The 12948-nt window shown below is 37.8% G+C and overlaps 1 protein-coding gene and 1 long non-coding RNA gene across 2 annotated transcripts; one reads left to right on the forward strand and one right to left on the reverse strand.

Moving 5' to 3' along the window:
- Positions 1-1769: 1769 nt before the first annotated feature.
- On the forward strand, positions 1770-6559 carry LOC141405501 (peptidylprolyl isomerase domain and WD repeat-containing protein 1). The gene is made up of 10 exons (XM_073989895.1): positions 1770-2018; positions 4023-4226; positions 4293-4476; positions 4544-4773; positions 4830-5043; positions 5101-5403; positions 5466-5584; positions 5861-5981; positions 6061-6280; positions 6341-6559. The coding sequence occupies exons 1-10, from the start codon at positions 1880-1882 to the stop codon at positions 6485-6487; spliced, it is 1881 nt and encodes a 626-aa protein (XP_073845996.1). The 5' UTR covers positions 1770-1879; the 3' UTR covers positions 6488-6559.
- A 4184-nt stretch (positions 6560-10743) lies between these two features.
- LOC141387069 (uncharacterized) lies at positions 10744-11388 on the reverse strand. The gene is made up of 2 exons (XR_012408470.1): positions 11002-11388; positions 10744-10938 (listed from the first exon to the last, which is right to left on the reverse strand). It is a non-coding gene; the product is annotated as an uncharacterized lncRNA (long non-coding RNA).
- Positions 11389-12948: the final 1560 nt, after the last annotated feature.

A 12948-nucleotide genomic window follows, 5' to 3' on the forward strand; every position in this document is an offset into this window, starting at 1 on the left:
GTTATTTTATAACAACATTTTGGTAATTTATACTCTTTTGTTTAGTGACGGAAATATGTAGGGATCTACAACCCGGCTTGCTTTAGGGATCTCTAAGAACAAAATGTAACGAACGGGGAGGAGAGAATTTTTATGGAAAATACCATTTATGCTTAATTAATTTATTTTTAATTGTTTCTTTCCAAAAGTAGTTTCTTCTTTATTTTCAGATTCTTGTTCCTTTTCGTTTCGGACTTTTTTTTCAAATTCCAAGAAGCGAGATTTGATTGATTTCATTCTATGTCAGATTTAGAACAGACAAGGGAACTTTTAAAATAGCAATGTGTGCAGTCCGATTCTATTTTTAGCTCGATGTTTGGGACTTCATATAATACCAATTGTTTAGAAGTTTTAGTTGTTTGATATGCAGGAAATGTAAGACAACATCACGACGACAGTTCTAACAACTTTGGTCTGTTCCAGAAACTGCAAGAATCTACTTATTTTTACTACGATAACAATTTTTCCTTTATGTTATCGGAAAAAAATAGTAAAAATTAGTAGATTTTTGCAGTACTGGAACATACCAAAATGAAAATAAACAGGTGTGTAAATAAAAACACAAACATCATCTCTATTGGATCGATGGAATGGGTACAAATGCTGATGAAAAGATCGGATCTTTCACGACTTCCTTTGCATTGGTTCAAATCCTAATGAAAAGATCGGATCTATCACGACTTCCTTTGAACCAATGCAAAAGATGACATGAAATCACGTCATCGCAAAGAACCCCTTCCGTCAAATTTTGCTGGGTACATATTAAAAAATCAACAGTTTAATTTAGCCACGCGAATAAAATTTGATGCCCTTGCTTTTAATTTTAAGATATAAGATAAGCAGTTTTTTTTATAACAATTCACCAATGCATCTACCTTTATAATTGAATAATGTCAACAACAGTTAAAAATAGCTCTGTTCCTTTACGTGCAAGAATCTTCAAGTTTTACCACTTTTTACTCGAAAAGCGTTCCTTTACTTCGGACACAATACAATTCATATGGGGGCATTTTACAACTTTTACTACTTGTGCCGGATCTACCATTTTCAAAAGTAAAGGAACAGACCAAATGTCAACCATGCTTTTGCAAAGATGTCAATATTACAAGATAGGAAAAGTCAATTGTTAAAAATTAACTGTAGAGGGAGTTAACCTCTGTTGCTACGATATCATAGCAACATTCTGTTAAACGAAAAATGTTACTCATTGGAATATTGACAAGAAAAACATTAAAACTCAAGTTTGACGGCATTCGCTTTTGATTTTTTCATTGAATGAACAACGTCTTTGGCTTTTGACAGAATAGGCCATAAAAAGAAAAAAAATTGTGATCAGCTGTTAGCTGTGGCCTACCCATGGCACAATCATACAGGTACTCGCGTCAGCCCAGCTGATGTACTGTGAGCTGTCAAAAAAGTTGTTGTAATTGAAAACACAAAATAAAAAAACAAAAATTTAAAAGAAAAACTGTGAATTTTTGACGGATTTTTGTTGTAATGCGTTTATTAATAATTGCCTAACAAAATTTTGTTGACAAAAATGTGTGATTCGCTTTATTTTTGGAAAACATTTTTGACATTTCACAATACTGAACTCGTTTTTGTAGTAGTTGTTTGCTGATGCATCTACCTGGTAATTGTGCCATGGGCCTACCTTTACTTTATTCTACCATGGGCTGATGCATATACTTGGTAATTGTGTCATGGACTTAACGTCATGCAATACCCCTAAATTGAGTGTTAACAACAGACTTTGGCAACTCTATTGTGAAATCTATTTGTTTACATCGTGAACTGAACGTGTCTGAACTTCCTTCAAGTTGAATTTTTCCCGGGGAATATGAGCGATAACGAAGAAAAATGCACTAGAAAACGTAATGCAAATCCTGAGGAGGAAAATGAAGATGATGAAAATGACGCCTGGATTGGCCCAATGCCAACAGAACAATCAGCAGCCTCTAAGCCTAAAAAGAAGAAAGGTAAGTTGGTCAGCGGAAAAGGTCTCGGAACAAGTGTCGTTTAGGGGCACCTCTGGGATCGGTCCGAAATTTTTACCATAGGTAGCCCTTGGGACCCTGATTCCAACGATATATAATTTTCCGGGGGGAAGTCCATACTTCCCGAGATATGGGTCTTGACATTTCGGAAATTTCGTACTTTCACACCTTTAGGTTGTTTAGGGGCACCTATCGGATCGGGCTGAAATTTTTACAGTAGATAGCCCTTGGCATCCTGAATACAACGATATATAATTTTCCGGGGGGAAGTCCATACTTCCCGAGATATGGGTCTTGACATTTCGGAAATTTCGTACTTTCACACCTTTAGGTTGTTTAGGGGCACCTCTCGGATCGGGCTGAAATTTTTACAGTAGATAGCCCTAGGCATCATGAATACAACGATATATAATTTTCCGGGGGGAAGTCCATACTTCCCGAGATATGGGTCTTGACTTTTTTACTTTTATCACCATTATTTTTAAAACCTATGCAATATGGGACTCGTTTTAAAGCTCACGAAGAGTACTTTCCAATGCCGCCTTTTCTTTCTCCTATGGACCGGGCCAAAAGTGGGCTACGCGATCAAAACTCTCTTTTAAATTGAAAGTGTTCTTAAGTAGCCGGCCTTCGGCCGGGGATTTAAGACTTTCTCCTATGGACAGGGTCAAAAGTGGGCTACGCGATCAAAACTCTCTTTTAAATTGAAAGTGTTCTTAAGTAGCCGGCCTTCGGCCGGGGATTTAAGACTTTCTCCTATGGACAGGGTCAAAAGTGGGCTACGCGATCAAAACTCTCTTTTAAATTGAAAGTGTTCTTAAGTAGCCGGCCTTCGGCCGGGGATTTAAGACTTTCTCCTATGGACAGGGTCAAAAGTGGGCTACGCGATCAAAACTCTCTTTTAAATTGAAAGTGTTCTTAAGTAGCCGGCCTTCGGCCGGGGATTTAAGACTTTCTCCTATGGACAGGGTCAAAAGTGGGCTACGCGGTCAAAACTCTCTTTTAAATTGAAAGTGTTCTTAAGTAGCCGGCCTTCGGCCGGGGATTTAAGACTTTCTCCTATGGACAGGGTCAAAAGTGGGCTACGCGATCAAAACGCGTGCATAAAAGTACTCTCCATAAGCTTTAAAACGATGCCCATATTGCCCACGTTAGAATTGTAAAATGTCAAGACCCATATCTCGGGAAGTATGGACTTCCCCCCGGAAAATTATATATCGTTGTAATTAGGATGCCTAGGGCTATCTACTGTAAAAATTTCAGCCCGATCCGAGAGGTGCCCCTAAACAACCTTAAGGTGTGAAAGTACGAAATTTCCGAAATGTCAAGACCCATATCTCGGGAAGTATGGACTTCCCCCCGGAAAATTATGTATCGTTGTATTCAGGATGCCAAGGGCTATCTACTGTAAAAATTTCAGCCCGATCCGAGAGGTGCCCCTAAACAACCTAAAGGTGTGAGAGTACGAAATTTCCGAAATGTCAAGACCCATATCTCGGGAAGTATGGACTTCCCCCCGGAAAATTATATATCGTTGTATTCAGGATGCCAAGGGCTATCTACTGTAAAAACTTCAGCCCGATCCGAGAGGTGCCCCTAAACGACATTTAAGCCAAGGTCTCTTCGCGGACCTCTTAACTAGATAGCCCTATGCATTTTTTGTCGCGGAACTCCAGTCCATACTTCCCGATATATAAGCCTCCAAAAAATTAAAGGAACAAGTCGAGTTTACGCACTACGCGAATTTTTTCTTAAATAGCCGGCCTTCAGCCGGGAATTTACGATCCTATACACAGGAGCTAATTTCGGACACAAGGCAAAATTTTTTTATATAGTAACAAGGGAGTTTTTGCAACTTCAGAGGCCCATATCTTGGGAAGTATGAAATTTTTGCCAACAAATGTTATATATTTGTGATTTGTGATCAGGGTGACGAGATCTACCTGTGAAAAAATTTCATCATATGTTCTCTAACTTTTATTTCAGTTTTACCCTATGAAAAAATTTATTTGGAAAATTTGCCCGATGCTGATTGCTATGAGAAAAGTTATATGCATAGAGATGTTATTACACATTTGGTGGTGACCAAAACTGATTTTCTTATAACCGGAAGTATAGATGGTCATATTAAATTTTGGAAGAAAATGGAAGAGGGCATTGAGTTTGTAAAACATTTTCGCAGTCATTTAAGTAAGTAGTTCTTGTGGGGTTTTATGTTTGTGGGATTGGTTTTTATTTTCCTTTTTGTAATTTTAGTGCCCATACATTCCTTGACCACCAATGCTGCAGGCACATTACTATGTTCAGCCTCCGCTGATAAATGTGCTAAAATTTTTGATGTCATTAATTTCGATATGATAAATATAATCAAACTGGGTTTCACACCGGACACTACATGCTGGATCCATTCACCCGGTGATGCTGTTCAAAGTTTGGCTGTGTAAGTAATGACAAGACACACCAAGACAAGAGACACCAATAGTTTATAAATCCTTTTTCGTTCCCAGATCCGACAAAGATTCCAATAAAATCCATGTCTATGATGGTCAAGGTAATGGAGACATTTTGCACACCTTAGATACACTGCATTCAGCTCCAGTTATATCTATATGCTATAATGTACCAATGGACACTGCCATATCGGTGGATCGCAATGGCATATTGGAATATTGGCAAAATTCCAAATATGATTTTAAGTTTCCCAAACATGTCAGTTTTGATTCCAAATTGGATACAGGTAAGTAGTTTTTCTAAATGTTGAGAGATATTTTGTTACATGGATTTCTCCGTTAGATCTTTTTGAATTTGTAAAATGCAAGACAATTGTCACTGGTTTGGCAGTTTCCAATGATGGTAAACGTTTTGCATCCATTTCTACGGACCGTAAGGTTAGAGTATTTAAATTCCAAACTGGTAAGTTGGTACGAGTTTTTGATGAAGCTTTAGCTACCTATACTCAAATGCAGCAGACCCCACATGCTTTGCCCAATATGGAGTTTGGTAGAAGGTAGGTATGGAGTTTTTTATTAGAATGTACTTGCATGACGCCCTGATTTTGTTTCAGAATGGCAGCCGAACGTGATTTGGAAAAATCTGATTTTAATATGAGCAACAATATCATATTCGATGTGACCGGTCACTTCCTTTTATATCCCACATTAATTGGCATAAAAGTTATAAATATCGAAACAAATCGTTGTGTCAATATACTGGGTAAAACGGACAATATCAGACCCCTGCACATAGCTCTGTTCCAGGGAAAAGGAAGGAAGACAAAAGCAGCCATAACATTAGAACAGGAAGCAAGTGAAAATCCAGCTCTGCAGTCCACAACAAATGATCCTACGCTATTTTGTACAGCTTACAAGTGGGTTTGCATGCCAACAAGTTCCCAAATTGTTTAGTAAAATATTTGTTATTGTATTTCAGAAAACAACGTTTTTATTTGTATAGCAGACGTCTGCCTTCCGATCTGCAAGATGTTGATCGAGATGTTTTCAACGAGAAGCCTACAAAGGAGGATATCATTGCCGTACCCGAAGGACAAGGTAGGTTATTTCAAAATACATTAAATTTTACTTGTAGATTACCGCTAACTCTTTTTTTAAAAACATATTTTTCTAACATGCCAATCTAACATGAGCAGAAGAAGGTTATTGCACAGAGTTTTTTGTAAACAAAAGCAATAGCGTAGTATATTTTTGTTAACATTACCAAACATTTTATAATAGACAAATTGCGAATTTTCTGAACTACGTGTTTGCTTTTTGTTTCTTATTGAAAATATCCTGACTAATGTTTCTGTCCACTCTCCACCCCTCTAGGTGTCCAAAGAATGTATGAGAATGTAACAATTCACACTACAATGGGTGACATACACATGAAAATGTTTTACAAAGAATGTCCCAAAACTGTGGAGAATTTCTGTGTGCATGCAAAGAATGGGTATGGCAATTTTGAAATCTTCATTATCCAATGATACATTTGTTATTCATTATTTATTTCTATCTCTCTCTCTTTCTAGCTATTATAATGGTCACATATTCCATCGTGTAATAAAAGGTTTCATGGTCCAAACTGGCGATCCCACAGGTACTGGAACCGGTGGTAAATCAATATGGGGTCATGATTTTAAAGATGAATTTGTACCCACCTTAAAGCATGATCGTCCGTATACCGTCAGCATGGCTAATGCTGGACCCAATACAAATGGCAGTCAATTCTTTATAACAGTTTTGCCAACAGTTAGTAAACTTTTAATTTTTTTATTGATTTATTGGTACATTTCTTGTTTTTATTTTTAGCCCTGGCTCGACAATAAACACACAGTCTTTGGCCGCGTCTATAAAGGCATGGAAGTCGTACAAAATATTTGCAATGTTAAAACAAATCCAAAAACGGACAAGCCCTATGATGATATTAAAATTATTTCAATACATTTAAGTAATTAAGTAAAGATTTTATATTAGACAATTCACAAAAAATATGTTAAAGTAAATAATGTATAAAATAACAAACCGAAATAACTATTGATAACACTGTGCAACATTTTTGAGCCAATCGCGTGCAAACAACTTCTGTCCAGAATTTTATGAAAATAGAGGACCAATAGGCAAAAACCATATTTGGGTTTTGTTTTCTTAGATCGGGTTCGGCTTTTATGGCCACATCTATACATGGTTATAGATCGAATTTTAAAACAAATCGGGACTGTATCTCTGAAACCAATACGAATCTCGTTTTGACATCTGCATCAAACTTATAGATAAGAGCAAGAAGAAAATATTAGGAGGAATAGTGAACTCGAAAACTGCATTTATTGCCTCAAATTTTATAATATATCCAAAAATTCTATAATTTGTGTATATTTCGCAGCGTATCTCCCAAAATGTTAAATTCTTCTTAATGTTACCTTGTGGGAAAATATTCTCTGGAATGTAATACACAACTCTTCAGAACATTATATTGTTGTAAAATGCCTCTATCGCCTTGTTTATAGCAAATTTTTCAACAACAATTTGGTAAATATTTCAATAATTCATTGAAATCCCCAGCATGAGAATAAACAGCCTGTGTGAACATTGTTTGAAATAAGTTTTGTAAAAGGTATGTTAGGAAATACCTCTTGAACAACGTGAAATAACAATTTTAGAGATTCAGAATATTCTGAAGAATTGATGGTCACATTATTTGGAAAATTTTTAGAGTGGTTACTTGTTTCAACTTCCAACAGTTTAGTTGTTACTGACCAGAATTTCAGAAATTATGTAAACTTTTTTATATTTTAACGAGTTTGATGCGCTAGATGCAGCTTTTCCTATTTCATCTGTTTGACACATAAGTTCTACTATTTTAGGGCTACAATATTGCTGAAGACTGCAAAGCAAAATTCTTATTAGTTTCGGAGATATAGGTCCGATCACTTGAAAAAAGGCTCATTTTAGGTCGGTTTAGATGAGGCCATAAAATCTAAACCCGATCTAAGAACACAGAACCCAATTAAGGTTTTTGTAGACTCAATATGTACTTTCAGAAAATGCCCATTAGAAGTTGTTTGCATTTCTAGTGTTGCACAGTGTAATTTATGTAAATAGTAGGAGCAGTTTTCAGGAAAGATTTAAATACCACTAGGGTTAGTCACAGATAATTTAGTGAGAGTGAAAGATACGAATTTGGTTACAAATTCTGAAGTTTACTTTTTATCGGATAACTCAACGTGCTTCATTATCTTAGTTGTACTAGTTGTGATATGGTAGGGTACGGCGGTTTCTTTGGTGCAGTGGCTATCGGGAATGGCGATATTTCTCCGTTATTTATGGTTGTCGCAGTCGATGATTCACCAGACCCACGGCGGTACTGTCGTCTGATTTTCTAACATCATTTGTCTAACTCATTTAGAAAGTCCTAGAAAGTCCTACTACTGGTGTCGGCTTTGTTGGTACCAGCCCACAACGGGTCTTAAGTAACTAATTTGCCAACATTTTTGATGTTCAGGGCCAAGATAGCTCTTGACTTAAATGTCGGTCACTTTCTTCTGATGTTCAGGCCTACGATGGCTCGAACGTATTATCGGACACTTTCCAATTATGTTCTGGCACCCCGATGCTCTTAAACTCGACGGGAAGTGTAATTATCATCACTATAAACATATGTTCAGGCCCATGATGGCACTTGAATTCCACGAGAAAATTTAACTACGATCACTTTGTACCTAGCTTCAGGCAAACGACGGCTCTTGAACTCCGCAGGGAAATTTAACTAAGATCACTAGGTTTGGGCCAACGACGGCTCTTGAACTTCACGTATAAATTTACGTGTTTTCGTGATCACGAGGTACTCTGCAACTTGTTTTTCCTGAATATATAGGATTTCACTTACCTTCGATAATAAAAAATTACTGATTTCTCAGATTTCGTCCAGCCTTAATTGCCTCTTCCCTTCTATACCCTTGGCAGGAGTTTCCAAATTACTTTCAGTAGCCTTTCCGCTACTCTGCTGCTGCGCCGATCACGTGGACTCTCGCTTAACCGGAACATGTTTTTCTTCATGAGGTACTATTTGATTTCTAACTATTCTTATTATAAAATTTTAAATATTTTATAAAAAAAAACAAACCGGTTCTAAATCGTCGGCCGCCTGCTATTACCTGGATATTTGTTGTTGTGGCAGTGTTTTTATTATATTTGTATATTCGTTCTTCTGCTTAATCTGGCTCTGGGTCTATCTCCAGTTCTAGGAATACGGCTGCTTCGATGGGATGTAACCACAGTTAGCTGAGTAGGTTTGGCAGGGCAGTTAAAAGGTGCGGGCCTGTACCGTAAGTAAGCAGCCCTATAGGAATTAAGAATCCCTAATCTAGTTGAGCCAAATCTACTCTGCTTTGTCGTGGCAGCTGACGCTCTTCAGCTGCGATAGATGGGAGTGTCCTCCGAAGACCGCATTCATACCATAGTTGTTTATGGCATCTGCGACTGCACTCATACGACAGCATTCATACGGCAATCCTATTCAAACCTGCTTGATATGCCTGCTGATCTAGGGATTCTCTCTTCTGGACCATGAAGATCACTCTTGATCTGCCTAGGTGGGAGGTCCCATCTACTATATGGTGACACGGTAACACCGAGCACGTTCCTCATCAAAAGCATGTCATCGAGTTGCCCGGACGCAGGGAACCCCAGGACCAATTTATTTGTGCTCGGTTTGTCCCGCAGTCCTCCAACAGTCCTCCGTACACGCAGCCACTCAACACCTACCGTTGTTGTTCCAATCCAATTTAATTGCAAGGGACTCATGAGTCGGATGAAAATCATGGTCACGACGGTGCACCGCGGTACAGGAAACAAGGCTCAACAACAACTTCAGCTTACAGCGTTGTGATGTTTGCAACGTACTGAGCAATGATCACATCAGAAGTGGAGGATTAGCTTTCCTATTTCCGTTCAATACAGACCTATCTCGCTTCAGCCTGGCTCTAATGACCCATACATGGATTGTATAGGGGTAGCATTCAGTGTGGAACTGCCGAGGTAGAGTTGCTTACTCCAGCTGTACTCCAGGTTATAGGCCTAACACTAGCCCTCTTTTGGAAGGTCATAACTGTTTTGTCTTGATCACATCAGAAGTGGAGGATTAGCTTTCCTATTTCCGTTCAATACAGACCTATCTCGCTTCAGCCTGGCTCTAATGACCCATACATGGATTGTATAGGGGTAGCATTCAGTGTGGAACTGCCGAGGTAGAGTTGCTTACTCCAGCTGTACTCCAGGTTATAGGCCTAACACTAGCCCTCTTTTGGAAGGTCATAACTGTTTTGTCTTGAGGGAATTTAATGCTCTTCATTTTTTTGTGACATTCGGCAACGGAAATGGAAAGATTGATAGCTCTACGTTTTGTACAGTAAATGTCTGGCGAACAATGAGGCTCTAATTCTGGTAAGAGCGTCATTGTTCGCCAGACATACCTATCATGTCATCTGGTCTGATAAATGACATCACCTGCCAAAACGTCGTTTTTTAGGAACAAGCCAACTCGGTGTGGATATGCGGAACAAGTAGCTAAATCATCTAAAGAGCTGCAACATTGGAGCCGGGATAAGTGAATGTTGGGCAACGGTTATGTCACTCTTGAACCCTGGAAAGAAGGACCCCAGTCACGTTTTGCAACGCTACGCTGAATGATCCGAAGAGATATTCTAATTACTTTAATCGACAGTTTGTCGACAGGCAAAGAGAAGAGTACTACATCACACTAGATCTCTACCTGCCGAGGAGGAATCGCCATAATTACCCAGGAAAATGTTCGATGACAAATCATGAGTTGAATCATAGATGCAAGTGACATGTCATAGGTGAAAATTTAGGTGAATCACCGATGACATTTACAAGGGAGTGACATATGATTTCACGAATTCATTTTCATAGCATTTTGCACCTGTTCATTGTCATGGCATCTTGCACCAGTTCATCGTCATAGAATCTTGCACCAGTTCATTGTCATAGCATCTTGCACCAGTTCATTGTCATAGCATCTTGCACCAGTTCATTGTCTTGGCTTCTTGAACCAGTTCATTGTCATGGCTTCTTGCACCAGTTCATTGTCATGGCTTCTTGTACCAATGCTTTGGATCCGGATTTTCGCCAATCAGAAATAAAATTCGCAATACAATTATGTATTTTGTTGAATTAATAAGAATACAATGCGCAGATGATTTGCATCGCCAGATGTTATTTTTCTTTATTTTGTATGTAATTTTGAAAATTATATATTATATTAATCTGCAATATCATATTTATCTCTTCCGATGGCTGCAAGATACTCCTTTCAACTTGGGGGGTTCCGTTTTTCCAATATTCGATAAATTATGTGCCAATCTCTGAACCAAGCTCATCGTTTGGGAAATCTAGTATAAATTTGAATTCTGTTATTTTATTTCAAAAGAAAAAGCTTATCCTGTAATAGTTACCATGTTATGGTCTCTTTTATACTTATTTTTGCTTCTCTCACTTTGCATGCCATGCTTGTGATATCGTGATCTTTCCATTGGAGTTTTGTTCCCTCGGGTCGCATAACGTCAAATGGCTCGTATCCATATGACGGTGACAGCTCGATATGTTTTACTATATCGGTGTTGGTCGGCTGGGGAAGCTCGTGGTTTATAGACCGGGTCTTTTTCATACTTCTTTTTAATATCCACAAAACGAAACAGGTTTCCAAACACAAAATATATTTTTCTTTTGTTTTATATCAATTTACATTGTATTTTTAATTAAAATATATAAATTTTGCCACTATCGACCACTTTCATCTGACTTTTATTTTCATTTTAACAATTACTTTTGCAAGTACACAATTATTCGAGTATATGAGTATTTGATAATTTATTGTGCGGTTACTTATCAATTTATTTGAACTCATGACAATATTATGACAAAGATCGGATCTTTCACGGCTTCAATTGCACTCATGAAAATTCGATGAAAAAGATCGGATCTTTCACGACTTCAATTGCACTCATGAAAATTCGATGAAAAAGATCGGACCTTTCACGACTTCAATTGCACTCATGAAAATTCGATGAAAAAGATCGGATCTTTCACGACTCTTTTCGCACTCGTGCAAAAGAACCAGTGAAATCATGATTTCACATGGAATCACTTCCATTTAATTTTGCTGGGTAAACAATGGTTGATATTGCGAATGCCAGCCGTCATGGCCGATTACTGCCAGAGCGTTTTTAGCAGACTCTCTTTCGATTTTTTCAAAGGTATCAGTTACTTCTTTTACCGATCGACCCATGATGTCTACGTCTTAGGTATAAGCAAGTAACATGTACATAATCCACCATTGACCAGATATTTACCTTGAGACAAATCCTGCAAAAGACCCAAGAAATGTAGATCGACATCTATTATCTTTTTGTCGCCTTCGACAGTCCCCTACGTTCAAAGGCATTCCAGACATGGCGGATTTGGTATCCCAACAAAGCTCATTCGGTTTTGTGAGATAACATTAATTGATACCCGGTCCTCAGTTACAAAAGGAAAGAACGTCTCCGAACAGTTTACTACCAAAAGAGTTTTCAGACAAGGAGAAGTCCTGTCGTGTGATCTATTCAACATCCTGTTGGAAAAGGTTATACGAGCTGCGAAAATCAAAAGAAGTGGGACAGACATGGCGGATTTGGTATCCCAACAAAGCTCATTCGGCTTTGTGACATAACATTAATTCGACGCCTCCAAACAATAGTATGCTAAGTCGACTTAGCATGTTTTCAAGTTCTTTACATTTTTATATTTAACGTCCTTTAACTTAAATTCTGTCAACTTTTGGTAATAGTCGGACAATCCGAACAGAAGTTATAAACAAATGTTTACTTAGCATAGTATTGAAGGTCAACGAAATTTCCAAACTTTTAGAGCTTGTCCTGCAAAACTCGCTGTTCAGAATTAGCAAACTATTATTTGGAGGTGTCGAACGTCCTTTAACTTAAATTCTGTCAAATTTTGGTAATGATCGGTCAATTCGAACAGAAGTTATAAACAAATATTGACTTAGCATAGTACTGTAGTTCAAAAAAATTTTCACACTTTGAGAGCTTCTCCTGCAAAACTCACTTTTTAGACTTAGCATACTATTATTTGGAGGTGTCGAATTGATACCCGGTCCTCAGTTACAAAAGGAAAGAACGTCTCCGAACAGTTTACTACCAAAAGAGTTTTCAGACAAGGAGAAGTCCTGTCGTGTGATCTATTCAACATCCTGTTGGAAAAGGTTATACGAGCTGCGAAAATCAAAAGAAGTGGGACAATATATATATATCAAAAGAAGTGGGAAAATATATGTATATATATATATATATATATATATATATATATATATATATATATATATGATCTATTCATATATATAT

Source organism: Musca autumnalis, unplaced genomic scaffold, assembly GCF_047663935.1.
Source record: "Musca autumnalis isolate F117 unplaced genomic scaffold, ASM4766393v1 scaffold_5, whole genome shotgun sequence".
Lineage (NCBI taxonomy): Eukaryota > Metazoa > Arthropoda > Insecta > Diptera > Muscidae > Musca > Musca autumnalis.